Here is a 22,681-nt window from a genome sequence, read left to right on the forward strand (position 1 = left end):
TGCTTTAGATCTTTATCCATGTCCCGTAAGGCCGATTGATAATCTTTCTCAATATTTAAACGAATCTGAGCGACTCCGGCTTGCAGTTGGGCTTGTTGTTTAGATATGGTCATCCGGGAACGCTCCAATTCCTCTTTTAACTTTTTTATAGCTCTTTGATCATTTCTCCTCCTGTTGGATCCTTCAGGCATATCTCCAAGCAACGAAGGGTCATGAAACCAGGTAATATATTCAGGGATCACCTCTCCATGATCTCGGTCTTCTACCATATCATTCAACTCCGATACTTTACTTGCATACCAAATTTTCATAATTTCTTCTTCGTCATGAGGTTGATCTTTACCAAAATCATAACAGAACTTGCTCATATCTCGTGTTGGTGGCACCTCCTGTAGTCATGCAAATTGGCGCATTACCCAAAGTGGAGCATAAAACTGAACACCATCCAATCCTATGAGTACCAAATAAGAGTGGTATACAGACTCACAAATGACCTCTTTGGAGGAAAACCAATCGTAGTTCCAAGTGATCTGTTTGGTAGACAGAGTAAGAAGTAGTTCTTTCCATGCGCCAATCTCCTCTGGTAAGTCACATTCGTCAATTCTTTTCTGGTGATCATAAGTATGATTGGGCCATAGCTCACTAAAATTAGTGATCGTAGGATGACGATAGAAATGCTCCAAAAACCATATCTGTAACAAAATGTTGCAACCATCAAAGTTTCGCGCGCCTATTTTACATCTAGTTAAAGCACGAAAAATGCAAGAAAGAATCATAGGGACCAAAGTATAATCACCCCTTTCTGAGGTCAAAGCCTCAACTACACCTGCCAAGCGGATGTCAATGCGTCCCTCTCTTTCCGGAAAAACTATACGCCCCAAAAAAGTGACCATAAATGCAAACCTTCTACGTATCTTCCATGTTTCCTTATCTTCCTTTGATTTCAATTTTTCCACATTCCTTTCGAAATTGCATTCTAGGCCATACAACTGAAACAAAAGGCCCAACTTAACCTATTTGCCTCCTAGACCTTCATATTGTCCGTAATTTATGTTCAAAAGTTTCAGAAACCTACCCTCATTCATATTTTTTGGTACTATGGGCCTTTGGCGGCAAAGATTGCAGCCCCACCCCTGGAAACGGGCGATTTCCTCCAAGGTCGGAGTCATTTCACAGTCGGTAAAACGGAACACATTATTTTCAGGATCCCAGTGCGGAATCAAAGCTTCAATCACATCCCTCCTGGGCTTTATCGCAATCATGTGAACCAAATGTCCCAAGTATTTCTTTATCTGGTTTCGCTCATATTCCTTAAAGTCTCTCTACCAATCCCACAACAACTGTGGTATCTGATCGACAATGAGAAAATCTGGTATCCCTTCTGATCTGGGCCTCTTTTCAGACTTACCTCTTTCCCCACTCATGGTATACCTGTCTACCCAGACACGGGGTTAGGCTTTGATCAAACATATTAGTAACACACAAAAATTCTGATTTCTCGGGTTTTGACTCCATAAAAGAATATAAATAAATAAATAAAAACTCAACTGTGGGACTATAAAAAATATTTTTTGGATTTAGTATTTTTTTTTTCTAAGGAAATAATTGTAAACAGGGAATTAAGGAAAAGGAAAATATTTTTTTTTTTTTTGAAAATTGGGGCCGGAACCAATGAGGTTTGCCTACGTATCTCACATCCGGTGAGAATCAGACCCGCATAGTTCGTTCTTTTTTTTTCTTTTTTTTTAATGAAAATTAATCTTTAAAAACCATATGCACTAAACCACATCATTTTTTCTCTCTTCGTTCAACTGATATATGCTAAAGCCAGTCGACATGCAAGCCTCCCAAATAATGCAACAAGTAGCACGTAACATGACATAATGGTCTCAACAAAGCCTGTCCTAAAACAGAACTCGACCTCTGTGTCGAGCGCTGCTAAGTCAAATGCACATGATGCAAATAAAGCGTAGCCTACTAGGGATATTCATTACTTGTGGCTTGTTCTTCTAAGTTTGTAAATCCTAAAGGAGATGGTATCTAGACCTGGCTTACCCGGGCGGACAACCCGAGCTGAGGAGTGTCAAGCGTCACCAGTAGTAGAACAGCACTGGCTAGCTGACGGCTCTCCCGCCTAAACACGTGTGACTAAATCCTTCACCAGAAGCTGGTAGGCTAACTGGCTTTATCTCAAGACAGAAATTTTGTGATACTGGTAGGCAAACACAATATAACTAATTATCAGAAGATTCAGAGGGATGCGAGAGAAGATACAATTTATATATACAGTTCAACAATATCAAAACGGTAAAAACTCGACAAGTAACACATTAGGCCCAAATAAATCACAATATATACAAAAATTAATAAAGCCAAATAAAGTCAATGTACAAGCTCGAATTCTTGAAATTACCCAGCAGAGTCGCCAGAGCTGTCACACCTCATTTTATGCCCCCCAAAACGATAATGTGTTATGGATTGTTGTAGGTTAAAGAGTTTTTCCAATTAAAGTGACAAACTTGAATAGGGATTATTTTATTTACAGAGTCGCCACTTGGAATTGATTTTTTGGGTATTCCAAGTCACCTTTTATTTGAATCCCTAGTCAAAGAAAGATTTGACTCTTTTATTATTGGTCTGCAAAATAAAGTCCGGGTAAGAAATTCCGTTGACCGGGAAGAAGGTGTAAGGCATTCCCCGAGTCCCGTGATTCTAGCACGGTCGCTTTATTGACTACAACTTGGCTTGAATTAATTTTAGATAAACTATAATTTATTGGTTTCTATGTTTTATCTATCCGCTTTTAATATTTATGAAATTTATTTGAACAAGTCGCGATGTCGCGCGCTCGTTTATTTTTGTATATATTGCGAACCGCATCACGGGAACCGTACTCATAGCCTGATTTATTTATGCGCCTAAAGCAAACTACGATGTTCTTCCTCATAGCTCACACACGCAAAAGTCATCTGTAAAACATAAGCCAATGGGAAATGAAGTTATTTATCAAGTTAACCCATTATTTTTTCACTTTTGGACTTCCTAATTAAAATAATGCATTTTATGCAACATGTTTATGCACTTCTGTCTCTCACGCACTTGAATTGTTAAGGGGGAAGATAACAAATCTGCAAATATATATATCTAATTTGTTATAGTGAGAATGATATGATACAGTATGACAACTAGAACTACAAAAGCATATCAAATTGGTGTGTGGTTGCAGTTAAGCGGGAATTTTAGCCACGTACAAACTTGTAACAATATCGATAGGCACATTTACACAAGATCTACTTTAGTGGCCAGCCATAGAAATCTGATCAATCCCTCTTAACAACTCAACATCAATGATCCAATAACACCAAAACAATTGATAAACAAGATAAAATCACACGTGAAAGCATGCTAACAGAGAATATGGGATCCATCAACAACATTCATCAAGCTATTATAATAAGATGAGATAAGAACAAAAAATAGCCTTTTATAGATGCGTCTGAGCTTCGATTCCTTGACAACTTTTGAAGCTCAAATACCAACAAAACTGCGTACAAGACCTCAACAGAAACTCGACCAAATCGTCGGAAACTCGAAGCCGACTTCGGAAACTCACTAAACTCCGGTGACTTTACACGACTGAAATGGAGCTTAAACTGCAGCTCTTTCAGTGATGTAAGAAGCTGATTTTTGGACTGCTTTAGTGGAGGTTTTGTTACATTTTTTGGACTGTTTTGGGGACTGTTCACGAGGGAAAAGAGCTGGCCGGAGATAGTAAAAATCCGGCGAAATGCCGGCGATAGTGAGCTAGCAGAGAACGATTTTTTATGGCTTCGAACAGACTGGTTTTTAGGAGTGGAATAGAGCTTAACTAATGAGATGCTCTAATGGCTGCTTTGTGTACTACTTTGGAGCCACGTTAATGGAGTAATGAAAAGGGACCCGTGAACTCCATTTTTTGTGAGCTTTCGCTGAACTCCATTTTCGTGTGTTCAACCAGCTCATTTTTTTCTCGTTTCTTTCTGTTCTATTTTCTATTTATGTGAGTGTGGCTGTTTTTTTTTTAGTGTGTGAAAGATCTCATGACTCAAAGGATCTCTTGGGGAAATTAAGGAAATTGGGGTGCTTCCTTTTCTTTTTGAAGACAGCAACGACTCCCCTTTCTTTTCTGGTTGGTTCCCTCTTTTGTGTGTTGTGTGTGTGTTTTATAACTGAAAATGGGGTATGGGGTTTGTGATAGGAGACAAGCATGGGGGACAAGGAGTGGGGAACAATGGAGAGAGTAGGGAGCAAAGTGTGGGGGGACAAGCATGGGGAACAAGCATGGGGGACAAATGAAAGTGGAGTGGGGACATGCCTGGGAAGATGGGAGCGTGAAATATTCAAGCACGGTAAAAAATTAGGTGCTCACACTATCTACTATAAATAACAAAAATTAAAATATTTATATTTCTACAGATTCATCACCGACCACATGACTTGTTTCTCCTTCTGGGAATGCAAAGTAATCAGCTACATCCAAATGCATGAAGTCTAAATTATCTTCAGAAATAAAATTTGCTTTAATATTTTTCTCTGTCTTCTTCAGGGAGGCTTGATACAACTCAACCAGGTGCTTTGGCGTACGACATGTACGTGACTAGTGCCCTTTTCCTTCACATCTATAGCATGCATTTTCTGCCTTTGCTACTTGCACCGCTTCATGCTTTTGTTCCTTCTTTTTCCACTGCTGGTGGTGATGAGGGTTCTTTGGTGTATTATTATTACTGTGATTAGAATTTCTTTCCCGACCACGATCATGACCATGACTGGGGCCACGTCCTCTTCCACGCTTAGCTTAGTGGAAGTTCGTCTCATTCACTTCAGGGAATGGACAAGAACCAGTAGGTCGGCTTTCATGGTTTTTCATTAATAGCCCATTATGTTGCTCGGCTACAAGAAGATGTGAGATAAGTTCAGAATACTTTTTGAATCTCATCTCTCGATATTGCTGCTTCAGGAGCATATTCGAGACATGAAAAGTGGTGAAAGTTTTCTCCAACATATCATGATTAGTAATATTATCACCACATAATTTCAATTGGAAAATAATTCTGAACATAGTAGAATTATACTCACCGATAGATTTAAAATCTTGTAGCCTTAGATGAGTCCAATCATAACGTGCCTGTGGAAGAACGACCATCTTCAGGTGGTCATATCTATCTTTCAAATTATTCCATAGTATGACTGGATCTTTAATAGTGAGATATTCTATTTTCAATCCTTCATCAAGGTGACAGTGTAGGAATATCACTGCTTTGGCACGGTCTTGGTTTGATGCTTGATTTTTGTCCTTGATGGTGTCTGCCAGACCCATTGCATCAAGATGAATTTCAGCATCGAGCACCCAAGACATGTAGCTTTTGCCCGATATATCCAGGGTTACAAATTCAAGTTTAGAAAGATTTAATATTATTTAGAAAAAGAAAGTTCGTACCTTTGATACTTTCAAAGTATTTGCTCGAGATGGCAGAGTCTCGTGCTGATAACGTGTTATAAAATAAAGACTATTAAGTAAAGACAAGTATAGAGAGGAACTGATATATTATTCAAATTTCAAACTTATATTCATAATGAACCGGAATCTCCTCTATTTATAGAAGAAAGCAAGCTGCTTTTACAAGCTGCTGTGTAAGCTGCTTCTGCAAGCTGCTGTGTAAGCTACTACTGTACCGGATATAGATAATCTTCTACTAGGGGTAATGTTTATCCGTAATAGAGTACCGATAAGATAAGCTCATTGTACCAGATATAGATAATCTTCTACCGGATGTGATGTTTATCCATAACGGGGTACCGAAAGGATAAACTCATTGTACCAGATATAGATAATCTTTTATCGGGTGTGATGTTTATCCATAATGGAGTACCGAAAGGATAAACTTATTGTACTAGATATAGATAATCTTCTATTAGGGTGATGTTTATCCATAATGGGGTACTGAAAGGATAAGCTTATTGTACCAAATATGGATAATCTTCTACCGGAGGTTATGTTTATCCATGATGGGGTACTAAAAAGATAAGCTCATTGCACCAGATATTGATAATCTTCTACTGGGGGTGATGTTTATCAATAACGGGGTACCGAAAGGATAAGCTTCTTGAGGAGACTTATTTTCAATAGAGTACTAAATAGATAAACATATTTACGACAAAGTCTCGTATAGATAAGCTTCTTCAGGAAGCTTATTTACAACGAAATACTAAATGAATATCCATAATATAATATATTTATAACAAAACTTAATTATTGGTTACTTTTACGTAACTTAACTGTACTACTATTATGTCATTTTGGTTGATTTTTGTATTAGCTAGGTTAAAAGTTAGGAAATTTGTTCACAAAACGACGTCGTACCTGTGAAACTGAAAATTTCTTTCTGGTAAAACCCTAGTTAAACCCTCTATGCTTCACTCACTGCAACTTAAGAGTACCAGAAAAATGGTGAGCAGAGCTACCTGTTTGAGGCTTCTTCGATCAACGACGACATGTCGCCGATCGTTCTCTACAGAAATGGAGGTGGTAGCGGAGACGGCGACGGTATCAACGTCGGCCATCACTCAAAACAACCGAAGAAACGCCGGTCGCCGGAGATTGTCGGACCTTATGAACAGAGCAGACCCGCTTAAAACCAACTTCAAAGATGCTCTAAATAAATTGCATAACGAAGGGAAACCGTTAAGAAAGGTAGAGATTATTGACTGCCTCAGCCATCTCCGTAGAAGCAATAGGTTTGATCTTGCCCTTCAGGTATCTATTTTTCTTCTACTCATTTATCTATGTTTTTTTTTTGGTTATTATTCAAGCGAGCACACTACAGAAATGCTTATATAACTTGTTTTAGATGACAAGTTTCAAATGTGTGTGCACATTTAAATACTGCCACATAAATTGGGACAGAAGGAGTAGTATTATCGATTATATTATTAGTTCACTTTTGCATGGTAGCTGATTGGACTCTGCATCTCATGATAAAGTTCACATTTTCCCATGGAAATGCTAGTATTTGGTGGTGGTGAAAAATGTTTTTTAAAAAAATATTTATTATTAAATATTGATAATAATGTCAGCAAATTGGATAGTGTTTTGCTGAAACTTTTGTGTATTAAAGATTGGTAATAATGTCCCAAGTGTTGTTTGGAGCAAGTGATATGAAGTAAGACAAAAGAGCTGGGAAAGTTGTAAATAAAAATGACTTCCCCCATAAGCGAGAAAAGTCAACTAAATCCTTTTAATTTTCTTCTAACCACTCACAATTGAGAGTACGTGCATAAATGGAGCAACTTAGTTAGTGAGGATTCATATAGTCGATCCCAACATGTTTAAGACTTAATTGAAAAAAAAATTGGTCGGGTTTTACTTGAACATTTAACACTTATAATTTGGATGCTTTTCTTATTTTCACTGCTTTTATTTGTTTGAGATTTGTGCTTTCCTGAGCCGAGGGTCTATTGGAAATAACCTCTCTATTCTCACAAGGTAGGGGTAAGGTCTGCGTATACACTACCTTCTCCAGACCCCACAATGCGTAATATTACTGGGTATGTTGTTGCTGCTGTTGTTGTTATTTGTTTGAGATTCAGAGTGGAAACACATGACCCTTTTACTGCTTTTATCAAACATTTATTACATTTGCAATTAGTGAAATCTCGAATAAATATGCTTATTGGCTTATTGCCTTCCAAAAATATGAATACAATTGATATATTACAATGATCGTTCTTATAAGAGCTATATTTGTATTATCCTTTTTTCAATTGGTGTCTCGATCTTGACCAGTTAATTGTGAATGCCTGTGCTTACATTGGGCAAACAGTTATACGATAATAACAGCAGAAGATTTGTTTGGTCAGTGTTAGTCCTATTTCTGAGACTTTGTCTGCTATATATATTACATTGACTGCTGCAATTCAAATTATTCTTGTTTGACAAGTTGCTATATCGCTGCAATTCAAATTATTCTTGTTTCATAAATGGTCTTATCTGGGTTTATCTCCTTTTCTTTCCCCTTAAATTACATAAGCTGCTACTTCCATCTTGGACAAGTTGTTATATCATTAAACTTCTAAATGCAGCTGTCTAAATGGATGGAAATCAGCAAAATTACGATCAGCGATGCCGATCGTGCAATACGGATAGACCTTCTGGCCAAGACAGAAGGCACAGATTCAGCCGAAAAGTATTTTGACAGCCTGCAAGAATCTGAAAAAACTAGTAAAACCTATGGAGCACTTCTCTGGTGTTATTGCAGGAAGAAAATGCTGGATAAGGGTTTGAAGCTTTTTGAGAAGATGAAAGAGCTCAATTTTGCATCTACCTTAAATTATAACAATGTCATATCTCTTTATTTAAGCAATGGCCAGCCTGAAAAAGTCCCTCCACTGGTTCAAGAAATGGAGCAGAGAAATATTGCAGCTGATTTGTATACCTATAATCAGTTGATGACCAGCTATGTTTCGGTAAAGGATATAGTATCAGTTGAGGATGTTCTTGAAAATATGGAAAACAATCAGGTAAAGTTGGACTGGTTCACGTATGGAAACCTAGCTGGCATGTATATCAATACCGGCGACCTTGATAAGGCGAATGGTATTCTTCAAAAGATGGAGAAATTAGAAGATATAAATGACCGTGAGGCATTCCACACCCTAATCACGTTGTATCAGAAAACATCTAATTCGTCAGGAGTCAATCGTGCATGGGAATCATTGAAGTCGGTTGTTCCAACTCCCAGTAAGGTGAGCTATCTCATTGTGCTTGTAGCGTTATCCAAAGTAGGGGATTTGGAAAACCTTGAGAAGTGTTTTAGAGAATGGGACTCAGGCTGTAGACATGAAATCAGAATTTCTAATGTGATGATAGAGTCCTATCTCAAGAGAAATATGATTGAAGAAGCAAATTCGGTTTATGAGAATGTGTTGAAACAAGGTGTTGAACCCAACTTAAGAACTTTTGGTGCATTCACAAATTACTTTATAAAAAATACTCAGATAGATTTGGCTCTGAAGTATTTGGAGATGGGTGCCAGCAAGGCAAATCCTGAGAAACGTTGTTGGTTCCCTGTGGATGAAACCATCAAGATGTTTCTAGCATACTTCGAGGATAATAGTGACCCTGTCAGAGTTAAGCAATTCTGCGAGATTATGAAGAAGATTAATCGTCTCGATTCCACTGTATATGACTCTCTTCTAAGCAAAAACTATGCAGCCTCTGAAGTGGAATTATGAACACCTTAATGGTTGAGAGGAAGGCATGAGAGGCTAAGCTCGAAGTTTCTCAACCCAGTACCAAGTTGTATGGAATCTCACAATCTCGCTCTACATTTGCATCGATCCATATAGCTATTTTTCATGCTCTTTACGCTTATCATTATATGCATTGAAGAATGATGTTGATTAACCAAGAGAGTTATGTCAGCTCACTGATATTCCTGCCCATTTTCAGTGCAAAAAACAGTTACCATTTAAGTGAGATGAGATCACAGAGCAGCTCATTGAAAAATTAGTTGTATTCCATCTTATCTATTCCAGTTTTCTGTATCCTCTATAGATTTGATAGCTCAAAGTTATTTTTTTTTTAGTCTTCAACTTTGTATTATCTGGAAAAGGAGTGTATAAATAACTTGTCACAGTTAGGCGTGAAATTCTGGATCATCTATTAATTGTTCTTGAATTATGTGGAACAGGGGATTGATTTTTTCAAATCATGGCCTTACTTCAGCAAGATGAGAAGTGAATGGAGCTCATTCATGTTTCTTATCCTTGTTTTCTTACGAGAAATACTACGTGGATCTTGAATTTGTTTATCATTATGAGAAGTATAGTCTAGATATTGATTCCTACCCCGAGAAAGATCGTTACTCGCATGCTTAACAGAATGCAAAAGCACAGAATTTTCACTGTGGGAAAGCAGAAACGAGATTGCGGTGCCTAATGATATCAGCGAAAGTAATATCGCGCTTTGCGCATGTCTAAGTCTAGAAGTGGCATCTCGGAAGCTCCAATAAACGTTCAGCCATTTCTTTTAGCCTATTTGTTAATGATTGTTCTTCCTGTTATAGCTTATAAGAATGCTTCTTTCTTATAGACTCTGAATTTTGTATCGCATTCACATCAATCCTGAGTTTGTGTCTACTAGCTACATGCTTACCGTTGAATTCTGCATCATTTGGAAATTCTGGATTATCACTGACTTTGTTGGACGTTGCATCTTGGCAACAAGATCTGCTTATGTCCTCTAAATTTTCCCTGGGTTTTGCATTTGAGTCTTGCAACAATCTGGGTTGCTGTGGCTCTTTTAGGGATGGCAATGGGGCGTGGCGGGTGTCGGGTTTTGTTTGATGCGGGTGCGGGGCCAGTTAAAACAGTTTTTAAAAAAATTAAGCGGGGCGGGTAGCGGGTTTAATGTGGGTTCAATGCGGGTTGGCTTTAAAAAGGATAGTTTATATCTTCCAAATTGTTGTTCCCACAGTTTTAACCAAATCAGAACAAAACTTTGGTCACGAAAACTTTACATTGTTATTTCAAAGATTGAAACCCGTGGAATAGCTCTAATCCATTCTGTTTCAAATTTGTGAATACTAATGAATTTGCTACATCCTTCACGATTTTCTGATGGGAGATAAATTGAAAAATGAAAAAATTTGTTGCAGAGAATTACTATATAAAAATAAAATAATCCCAATTTAAGTTAATTAAGAATAAATTAGATTTTATTTCGTCTTTGATTTTAACTAGAAAAATTAACTTAGTGTTGAGTTTAAAATTGAAAACTAGGAATTAATGAAAAAAAAAAACGTCAGTTAGTTTATTATCAGAATCTGTGAAATCTTAAATATGGTTACTATACCAAATTATACACTAATCATTTTTCAGTCACGAGACTACCCACTCTAGTGTTCATTTCTACTGAACTATCAATCTAAACTTCTAATAGTATAAAATGTCAAACTAGTTTATTTTAGAAAAGAAAAAAAACATAAGTGGGGCGGGTCAGGGCGGTTTGAAAACAGAAAAAAATGACTATGCGGGGCGGGACGGGTTGAAACTTTTGTGGGTTTTGCCAAACCCGCCCCGCCCCGCCCCACTGCCATCCCTACTGCGGTAAAAGGATGTCCGTCTGTTGATGGCTAGCTCGTGCACGCAAATATTGGACTCTTTCTGTAATCAGATGACTTGCTAGATACTTCATCAAAGGGGACTTAAATTCTTTGTGGACTTAATGGTTACATCTACAAAGAGATTACTAAGAGTTTCTAACACTATCAAGTCATTTAAAAGATAACTACAAGCAGGGGATATATGTAACATACATGTATGAGGTTCATCCGAACCAAGTATTTTTTTGTGGAACATAGATTTATATATGAAATCTACTAAAATTTAAAATATTAAATTTGAATCCATAATGTTAAAAGTATAATGAGTTCAATACTAAGAATCTTAAGGGACAAATTTATTAATTTGAAACATAGAAGCCATTCATCTTTGACTATAGGTACTTGTCCATAACGAGTATAATTAGTAACTTGGAAATTAGGTAGCAAACTACTAAAACAGGTTAAAATTCAGTGTGTAAGTTAAATTCTTTTGTAATGCAGGCCCAAGGGTAAAGCTGCTAAAGCAGCTGCTTTAGGCCCCTTATTTTTTTGGGCCCCCAAATTATTCTAATAACTCTATATGTTATTTTGTTTTAAAAATAATATTTAGTGTTTTAAATTAGAAAGTACAATTTTTCATAGTTGAAAAAAAATTGAACCGTTGAGCATAAATTGAGAAAAGGAATAGTCTTTTTGGGAATCAGTCTCTAGACCATAAATTAAGAACGAATTCAATTATTCATAATTCAAAAAAAAGATTGAAACTTTAATATAATCCCAAAAAGAGCCCTTGATAAATTTTAACGAACAATAAATTAAAAGTCCTAAATTAGAAAGTATGTCCCAAGAGAGATTAAATGGATTAGATATTTTAGAATTTCAAAAACAAAATATTAGAAGAAAACAATTATAAAAATTATTAATAACTTTTTTATGTGCAAAGTTATTAATAATTTTTATAATTGTTTTCTTCTAATATTTTGTTTTTGAAATTCTAAAATATCTAATCCATTTAATCTCTCTTGGGACATATATATATATATATATGAAGTTCTTTTTTATTTTCTAGCAAAAAGGTTAAGGCCTCAAATTAAATTTTTCTTTAGGCCACCATATTTATTGAAGCGTCTCTATTCTTTTGTATCTTCTTCAATCAAGTATTTGGTTGTCTTTCTCCAACAACCTTCTCTTGAATGCATCATTTAATTGACATTGCACTTTTGGTTTGTTGATTAAGCTTCCAGAAGGAATCCACGCTTTATTGGGTTTTCAACATTAAGGTTTAACAAGGTTTGGGTAGTTAATTTGGTTCAATGTCACTGGTAATTAATCTGGCATATTTACATATTCCTTATTAAAACACTAGACAGCTTATTATATCTTTTATATTTATAAAAAAAGGACTCGGACAAATGGACAACTTATCAGGGTGATTGAGATCTTGGGCATTTGTTGGTTACTGATGACTACAAAATGACTAGGGGTTTATTTCTGTTGCATTTAAAACTAATACTCCTAGTACAACTTGGAATGCTTGATCAATCAATGGATATTTTCACGGGCAAGTTATATATTTGGCCGATCAGCCAAAAATAATTATATTTTTTTGGCTAGTCAAATATACAAGATATATACTAATTATGTATACAATATATATATATATATATATATATATATATATATATATACCTATGTACACCCCTATTTAAAACTAATACTCCTAGTACAACTTGGGATGGTTGATCAATCAATGGATATTTTCATTCGTTTACATATTATTCTTGGAGATATTGGGTAGCCTAATGCTTTTCAGTTTGTTGTGGAATTGCGTTATAATCAAATACAATTAAAAGAATCTTTTTTGCTGTTAAAGTCTCATATTAGATAATGATAATTTGAGTAATGCTAGTGAGATTAGGAGTCCAATAGCTAATCTGTTCTCTATATAAAATCTTGATATAATTGTCTTTCTGTTTTGTGGACAACATTTCTACTTTACTTTCAATTTCAAGCTTAAAATACTTAATGCAAGGCCATATATGTAGGTACGCTTTACCGCGTCAGTGTGTTTATCCAACGCTAATCTAAATTAATCGGACAGTAAGTACTAGAATTCGGATATCAGATGGCGGTAAAAAAAAAGAAGAATTAACCCAACAATGAGGGTAGGTAGTCCTCATCGGACCAAACCGCCGACAACTTATATGCTATTGTGGTAAAGGTTTATTTCCAAAATTGGAGAGGGTGATGCATGCTTCTTCCACTTAATCATTGCTGATATTTTAGTAGGTAATGATAATTGACATTGTTAAATGACACACACAAAAATGAATCATTCGTGGGTTGGATGCATTGTTTCATTGGCTTGGAATATTTTAATTCACATTTGGATTTGGATCTATTACAGATCTAGTCAATTTTTATACTTTGTATTATTCTTTGTCCTTTGCTACACGATGTTCTCCTGAAAAAAAATGAAATTTCAAAGATATTCTGCTATCCGTCTAAGCCAGGATTTATTTTGTCCAATAAATTATATTCTACTGACTTTTTGTTGCTTCTACAATTTACTGGTTTTACAGTTTCAATTTAATATAATAAAAATGATCTTTCGAAGTGTTGTCAGTTAAATTTTTCCTTTAGCTTAGCACGTGTAGATTCAAAAACCTAATTTATGCCAAATCAAAATAAATCTAAATCATATGTAGATTTTAATTCACCATATGCATGCAGTTAATCAGTTCTGGTTCTGGAATCCCCCCCCCCCCCCCCCAAAAAAAAAAAAAAAGAGAGAGAAATTTTTGTAGTGCATACATTTATGCGACTATTGAAATTTCAAATTTCTAAGGTATTCTTCTCTATATGCTTCTTCGTTTATCTTCTCTTCCCATTCTTGGATTTGCAGAATTGTTAATTATTGCTTCTATTTAAATTTTTATACGTGTGTTCTTTTCTTTCTGGATATGTATTATATATTATTTGTCTTGCTACCTGATGCTCTCCTGAAAAAAATGGAATATTTCAACTATTCTGTGAGGATTTGTTTTGTCCAGCAAGTTATGTTCTAATGGCTTTTACAGTTCCATTTTAACTTTAAACTGATCTTTAGAACTGTTGTTAGTTAATTAAATTCCCCTTTAGAGCTGTTACTAAGCTTAGTACGTGTAGATTCAGCATTCTCTCGTCGAAAGTTACTTTTGTTAGTATTCCGTATTCAAAACCACAAAAATCAGAAGACAAGTTTAAGAAAACAAAATAGGAAAATTTCGAGCCCATAATTTTTTTGTGTCCTTAAAAAATTTAATCCCCTCACAGTTGCCCAAGGTTTCGGATTAATTCCCCCAGAATAAAATAGAATAATTATTCTATGATTGCGACACTTCAAATCACAGAATTTCGATGAACTCAAATGGCGGAGCAAATCACACAAAATGCTTACGTTTTGCTTTAAAAATCAATGCAGAACGCAAAAGAGAGAGGGGAGAGTTTTTTAGATTCGGTGGTGAAAAATAAGACTAATTAAGCCTTTCTATTTTATAGCCAACAAAGTTGAGTCACAACAAGTGCAAAGGTGCCTGTTCGTTTGATAAGGGTTATCGGATTATAAATGTAGTAATCCGCTAGCCATCCAATAAGACAACGGGCGGATTGGTATCGGATTAACGGTTATCGGCTAAATCAAATAGAAATTTTTTGAAGAATCATTCGATCAATACCAAACGGTTTCAAATCAATATCAAAATTTTAATACCATCTAAAATCTAACAATATTTTTGAATTGAAGAGTCTTCTTCCAAGTTCCAATCTAGTTCATATTCAAGAATCAAGACTACTCATACACGTATGAATCAATCAAACTTTAATTAACATTCGTTCTTCACAAGAAATCCAGATTATAAAATCAAAAATCCAGAAAAAATCATACTTTAATTTGTTAGATGCATGCAAAAAATAACATAAAACCAGACAATCCAGCTATTACAGATAAAACCAACGGACAATTCAACAAATTACTTTCAATAGTATTTTATATACATAGGGATAAAAGTGTAAATATAAAAATTCTTAACAAGTTAATAGTTTACCCAATAAGAAAATTGAGTAATCCGCCCCCAAATCGTTAAGCCGTTTATTATAAAATCTCAATCCGTTCACCATCCATTACCCCGATAATCCGATACCAATAAGCCAATAAGCCATCAGTTCGGTTAACAGTTTCAGTTCGATTTTGAACAGCCCTAGTTAAATGGAATATTTGCTCGCGAATTTGACCATTGGAAAATGATGCCGCGAATTTCCGAATTAAAATTTTTGTGCAAAAAATATTAGAAAAGACAATATTAAATGACGGAAAAGAAAAATAAATTTGGTCCAAAAATTTATCAATCAATCATATCAGTTGAACAAATCATCCAAATCTGAAGTCGATCGAGCGACGACGACGGCACGAGACTTGCTCTCTTCTTAGCTCTTTAAGAGCTAAAAGACGCGTTTCCATATATAAGCACAAGATTTTTGTTCTTCCTATCCAATGAGGGATAAAGTTCCTTTGTAAAAGAAACTAATTCAAAATTACATTTCCCTCAATTTCTTTTCCCACCAATTTCCATTCACACCTCTTTTGATTTAATAATAAAACCCAACAACTTTTACATACTCTACCAATAACAGGTCGTATTTTTTTTTTCCACGGTGGTTTTCTTATGAATCAAATAAAAGGAATGAAAGCCAGGAAAACAGAAACCTCATATTGCTGAATGGTTTAATTTCCCCACAAGTTCAATCCACAAAACCTATAATGTTCTAATTACTAATTAACAAAACATTAATCAACAAAAACCTCACAATCTCATGACAATGCATTTTAGTTGCTACAAATGAAACCTCCAGAACTAACTAAAGCAAGCACAAACCCTATACACGGATGAAAGATATATTGCCATTTTGTGCACGTTATTTTCAAATATTAAATTTATCCTAATTAAAAGGGTTTTTGTTTTTCTCTTTTCATGAAGAATTTATTAATTAGAAGGTGCATATATCAAGCAAATTATATAAATATCAAACTCCCTAATATTTGGGTTGTCCAATATACACAAGAAGGAAGAAAATTGCATATTTTGTGAATATGGCGACTAAAGTCCTGAATAAAGCAAATGCTTGGCCGGGCGAATTAATATCTATAGGAGGAAGAGCTATTATTATCAAACACATTCTATAATCTCAGACTCTACACTTACTAACTGCCATGGTTCCTCCAAAAACTATCCTCAATCAAATAGAATCTTATTTTTCTAACTTCTTCTGGGGTATGAAAGAAAGGAAGAACAAATATCATCGGAGTTCATGGGATAAGATGTGCTACCCATATGAGGAAGGTGGGGTTGGATTCAAGAAATTGCAAGACATATGCTCTTCATTCTCTGCTAAGAGATGGTGGAGACTCAGAACTGAAAAGAACCTATGGACAAAATTTCTCCTAACAAAATATTGTCCTAGGTCCAACTTACTATCAAAACAGAAAAACTCTAAAGATTCCAATATTTGGAGGAATTTACTAGACACCTGGAAGATGATTGATTCCAATATCATGTGAAAACTAGGAAAGGGATATGTTCTTTTCTTGTGGGATAACTGGCTTAGATCAGGACCCTAGTCCAACACAATATCCAACCTAGAAAATCTGGGAACACAAAAGTCAAAGATTTCATTTTTGACAACAACTGGAATTCAAATGCACTCAGGAGAACTCTCCCGGATCACATCACTGAAGAGGTTTTAAAGGTGGACATTAGAAACAAGGAAGATACAGCTATTTGGTGCTTGAATCCTAATGGCCACTTCTCATGCTCCTCTGCCTTCAAAGCATTCAGACAAAAAAGGAACAAGAACCCATAACTTGCTAAACTATGGAGTAATGAAGTACCATTCAAAGTCTCATTCTTGATGTGGAGGATCCTAAAAAAGAAACTTCTCATTGAGGAACATTTACATAGATTTGGACTCAACATAGCTACTGGATGTGTTTGCTGTAGAGAAGCCAAGGTGGAGACTGCTAACCATATTTTTATTCAGAGTGACATAGCTTCTAATACATGGAGAAGAATTGCTAGTCCTTTGGGTATTGATATCACACTAGTGAGTATCCATAATACTCTTAATAAATAGTGGAAGCTCAAGCCTAACAACGAGGTTCATAGGATGCTTTTACAAATTACCCCTATCATTGTATGCTGGGAGTTGTGGAAAGCTAGATGCTCCAAAAAATATGGCCAACAGGCTACATCACTAATAAGAATTTGGCACCAGGCTACCTTCCAAGTAAAGGTATCTCTGGGCAAAAGGTTCAGTAGAATGGAATCCAAGTGAAACTGGGACATGATATGTAAAATTACCATGAGCCTAAGCTTATTAGCAAACTTGTGAAGTGGAATGATACTCTCTGCAATTCTTTCACTCTTCACACTGACGGGAGCTACATGGCTAGGTGGGCAAAGTTGGTGCACGAGGAGTTGTTAGGAGAAGAAATGGAGAGATGGTTATGGCATTTGCTATACCTCTCCAATTCTCAACTAACAATTATAGTGAGAACTATGCAGCCTTGCTTGGAATTAATTGGTGCTATGCACATCACATAGATATCTTGTACCTTCAACTTGACTCACAACTACTTGTCAATATGATCAATGGCAAGCTCAATCCTCCATGGCACTTGTACAATGAAGTAGAGCAAATCCAACACAAAATCAGGGAAAAACAAATTCAAGTCCATCACTGTTACAGAGAAGGAAATAAGGTGGCTGATTCACTTGCAAAATATGCCACAACACTATGCCGAAATGAAGTCTATCTCTAGGAGAATAACTTATCCAGGGAAGCTAAAGGAGCACTTAAAATAGACAAATTGGGACTCCCTTCCTTCAGGATAAGGGCAGCCAAACACTCCGGGTGGTACCTTGATCCTCCTTGAACATCTTTCATCTTTTCTTCAAGGCATGTTCTGATTCACCAAGTAGTCATGCCTTTTGTTTCGGCACTGCCAACACTCCTATAGGAAGTTGGCTTTGCTGAATTTTTTTTTGTCTAATGTTGGTTATGCTCCAGCATTGTTCCTAGTTGGTTTAGATTAACTAGGTTTTATGGAGGTTAGGTTTTATGTCCCCCTCCTTGTTGTACTAATTTTCCTTTGAGTTATTAATATTCAAGGTGGGGTTCTAGGCCAAACCCCCCACCACCACGGGAGATGAAATCCTGGGTGGATGGATTGAATAAAAAAAAAAAAAAAAAAAGAAACTCCGGAATATATATAATATAAGTTTTGAGGAAGGAGCAATCTGTGAGCGGTGAGCCGCTCAATGCAGAAATTTCTCTGCATGCAAGTTAACAACACTGAATGCAGGAATTTCTAAGTAAATTAATTAATGTTGATGCGTAAATTGCAGTAGCTAGCTGTTGTAGGAGCAGGGCCAACTTGGACTTGTTTCATGCTAGCAGATATATATATAAGAACAATATTTGCTGCAACAAAAATTATAAACAAACGGATATATCACATACATATATATAAGATGAACGTCGTCTAATTATATAAGTTTCGCGAAAAAGATTGGTACAAATTAAATGGGATGAGATAATATTGTTAAAGTTTCAACGTACCAACAAACAAGACGATGGAAGTTGAAAATATGAAGAATGAACGAACTGGATCAGAATATTATAGATGTGAGTGGTGATTGTACATGCATGCTAGTTTTAGCAAAACAATGTCAACAACTTTGGTGCCAATAAATCAACCTGTGGGTCGGAGCATATATATCATATGCTAGGTCACTGAACTCACTCACTCTCTCCCCCTCTCTCGGAGAGTTCGAGGGGTAAGGTCCATATAAAGTCTTTACAATACTGTCTGGTTAAATTGACTTACTAGAACAATATTCAATTATTCTTAACAATTTAGTTACATAAAAATATGATAAATAATCTGTTATATAGCCTGTTAAATTCACTAATATAAAAAAAATTGCATTATAATTTTAATTAATTAGGTGGATGCGATGGATACTCATATTTTGATACTACAACAGTTCTAATGGTGCGAAGCCGCTGATAACACATTTTTTTGGGACTTTGGGCTAAGTCAGAGAACAAGCTAGCTTTTTAGATTAACTAAGTGCTTGCGGAGGGGAATTATCTATTAAGGGCATGTAATCATGCTTAATCTTTAGAGTATAATTATTATACACGAGAATTCCATAGAAGAATAGGCGATTAATATGTTTGCGCTATTTGCTTCTTTCTTTTTCTCCCTTTGGGTGTTTCGTTCACCTTTTTCCTAATAATTCGTTTTTTTGATTCAGGTTTTAGATAAACAATAGCTAATCATTACTAAGTAGTTGCAAGTTGATGCACTTTCGTTTCTGTTTTTTTTTTAATTTTAAATATGGATATTGAGGTTCATCTTTACTACTATAGGATTGAAACGTAATTCATCAGAAAAACTTTGACACAATTTCTATTCAAAGCCTTTCAGACAATTATTGTTGAATTAATTAGTTTTGCCCTTCATGACATATTGATGAATCAAAACAAAAAGTACCTTCTAATCTTTTTAATTTGATAATCAATTCATGACATTGAGCGACTCAAATCCTTAATCACTGAATTTGAGCTTAATATATATATGACAGAAGCATATTATTAAATTTTCTTTCTTAGGAAACAGACAAGATATGTGGATCTAATTAACAATAATCACAGGACTTTACAAGTATGTTGTACAAAATTGATTATACTAGCTAGCTAGCTGATCATCCATTGGAAACTATAAGAACAATATTGCTCATGAAAATCTCATTAAAAGGTTCTAGTAAATAATACAACATAAAACAAAGTTGATTCCCTTTTTAGAAAAATTATGAAAAGGAGAAATCTATCCTTTTTATATTTGATCTTTATGCTACCAATTAAAGGACAAGTCATCTTTGCAGTTTGTACTGTATCTACTTAACTCAGATATCAGCGTAGAATAACATTAAATACGATTTTATCTCAAACAATTAATGTAGTGTAATTCAGTACCAGATCATCATAAATTTCAAATTTCAAATTTATTCATTTGTTAGTAATAATCCCACTCTTATCTGCTGTATTAACTTTCTTAATCAAGCCATATTACATGAATCTAAAGACAGCTCCACTCCTCCCTATATATACAGTACAATATCTTAGAGTCTATCATGTCATAGAGTACATTTCTTTTCCTGAATATTTCTGCAAGAAAACCCTAGTAAAAACATGAGCTCAGTTTCTTAGATTTTTTTTTTATTACATCCTTTTTAGCTCTTCTTCAAAAACCATTTTTTTCTTTTGTGAATTTTCAATCTTTGTGTGTGTGTTAAAAATGTCTCTACCATCTTTACCCTTTGAGATCATCATCTCAATTCTCTTACTTCTCCCTGCTAAAGCACTGATCAAATTCCTTGTTGCATGCAAATCCTGGTGTGCCATGATAAAAAATCAAGATTTCATCAAAAAACATTTTGAAACCTCAGTTGCAACAGGTAAAAACTATATTCTCTATGTGCCTGTCCAAAGCAAGCCAGAAAAGACCTTCACTTTGCTAAATGCCAAAAACTTTCACTATGAATCTGAATTAAGAGTCCCCTTTGACTTACCAGGCATGTTGAATTGCATTGTTGTGAGTTCAATCAATGGTTTAATTTGTCTCACTGATATTAGCCGTTTTGGTCATATCATATATTTGACTAATCCAATTATAAACAAGTACTTGATCCTTCCCCCTTCAAATATTTATGGTGATGAACTAGATCTTCAGATTATACAGGTGAGTCTTGGATTTGGTTATCATGAAAAAACCAATGATTTCAAAGTTGTTAGAATTGGCTTTGTTGAAAATGATTGTTATGATTGGTTAGATGAAGAAGATGATGATGAAGAGCCAATGACACCTCCTCATGGATATGATTTTGTATCTAAAGCTGAGGTATTTTCACTAAATACCAAGGTTTGGAAAGAACTTAAACTAAGTTGTAATTTTTCCTACAAAAGACATGACATGTTTTCAGGAGTTGTTGTAAATGAATGTTTGCATTGGAAGGCTGTTAAAAGCAACACTTATGAGGATGAAATGGTCATTTTGTCATATCATTTAGGGGAAGAGACATTTCAAGAATTTGAATGCCCAAAGTTTCAAGGTGAAGGGGGAGTTGATCTAACTGAATGTATTGGTGAGTTTAAAGGTAAACTTGGACTTTTTGCGTTTTGTCCAGTTTTTGATTATTGGTTTGGAATAGGGGGACAACCTTGTCACCTTTGGGTGATGGAGGAATATGGTGTGAAGAATTCTTGGAGTTGTCATGCTACTGTTTCACTAGGAATAATGATACATAGGCCAATGGCTTTCACAAGAAATGGAGAAATTATAATGCAAGATAGATTTGGAAGGATATATAGCTATGATTTCAACAATAATAAGCTAATTGATTTGCACATCCAAGATGAGGAGCATGATTTGAATTTTGTCAACTTCACTGATAGCCTAGTTTTGGTTGATCTTAATGACAAACCAATGGGACAAGAAGGGGCTTTTCCTGCAAATGGTGGTGGTGTTGATTTTGATGGCTACATGCATATGGAAGAAGTAAGCTTTTTTAGCCTTGTCTTTTTATTTTCGCTTACTATTATTATTATTTTTTCACTGGTCCGAATAATCTGGATTCTTTTTTCAATAATTTCCTAATTATTATGAGTTAAGATTGCAGGTCAACATGGTCGATAAAGATGATCCTCCAGGCGATACACCTATGGATGTTGAAAAATAGCTAAAGGATTAAATGCAAATCAGAAGTTTATTAGCCAAGCCATAGTTTAGTAGCCAGAAATGGCATTTGGTTTATGCTAGATAGTCTGTTTTAGTAAGAAAATGAGTTACGTACATCATCGATCAACAGCAATATTGATTGTTAGGGTCAAGAGTCTTTATGGCCCATAACCCTTTAAATCAAGAATGTTGTGGTTCCTTTTTAACATGTATCTCATCTCTTTTTCTTGTATTTTTGTCTTTCCTTTTCAATGAAATGGCATTGGCTCTCTGGTTTCGCATCTTATATGTATCTCCATTGTCCATGTCGTTTAATTAAGTCCGTCTAATTTCAATATTATAAAATTTAGTTTCTCTAGCACTACAAATTCTCTACATTTTCTTCTAGCATATAAATCTCTAAGAAGAAAAAATTACTCTTAGCAAATATTAATACATTGAATTTCTTTGCTGAGAATCAAAGAGGACGACAACCTCTATTTGACCTTCCCTTAAAAACTTGAAATATCAACTGCCTAAAAGAAAAGAAATCAATACTTCTTTTCTGAAAGAAAAAAATAATAGTACTTCTTTTCAGATTAGTCTAGTGAAGATAAATAGCTGGTTAAGAGACATAGGATTTAGCTTCACTTTGTCAAATTGTTTCCTGGTCAAGGTAAATCAGGTTTCTTTCCCATGCTATGAATTCTTTTGAGAAACT

The 22,681-nt window shown here is 35.2% G+C and overlaps 2 protein-coding genes across 2 annotated transcripts; both read left to right on the forward strand.

The window, feature by feature from the left end:
* The first annotated feature begins 6,444 nt into the window (after positions 1-6,444).
* Positions 6,445-10,149, forward strand: LOC107763515 (pentatricopeptide repeat-containing protein At4g01990, mitochondrial-like). The gene is made up of 2 exons (XM_016582001.2): positions 6,445-6,793; positions 8,119-10,149. The coding sequence occupies exons 1-2, from the start codon at positions 6,449-6,451 to the stop codon at positions 9,268-9,270; spliced, it is 1,497 nt and encodes a 498-aa protein (XP_016437487.1). The 5' UTR covers positions 6,445-6,448; the 3' UTR covers positions 9,271-10,149.
* Positions 10,150-20,541: 10,392 nt separating this feature from the next.
* LOC107763516 (F-box/kelch-repeat protein At3g23880-like) lies at positions 20,542-21,982 on the forward strand. The gene is made up of 2 exons (XM_075239337.1): positions 20,542-21,801; positions 21,923-21,982. Exons 1-2 carry the CDS (start codon positions 20,542-20,544, stop codon positions 21,980-21,982), a joined length of 1,320 nt encoding a protein of 439 aa, XP_075095438.1.
* The last annotated feature ends 699 nt before the right edge of the window (positions 21,983-22,681 follow it).

This window comes from Nicotiana tabacum, chromosome 19 (genome assembly GCF_000715075.1).
Source record: "Nicotiana tabacum cultivar K326 chromosome 19, ASM71507v2, whole genome shotgun sequence".
NCBI lineage: Eukaryota > Viridiplantae > Streptophyta > Magnoliopsida > Solanales > Solanaceae > Nicotiana > Nicotiana tabacum.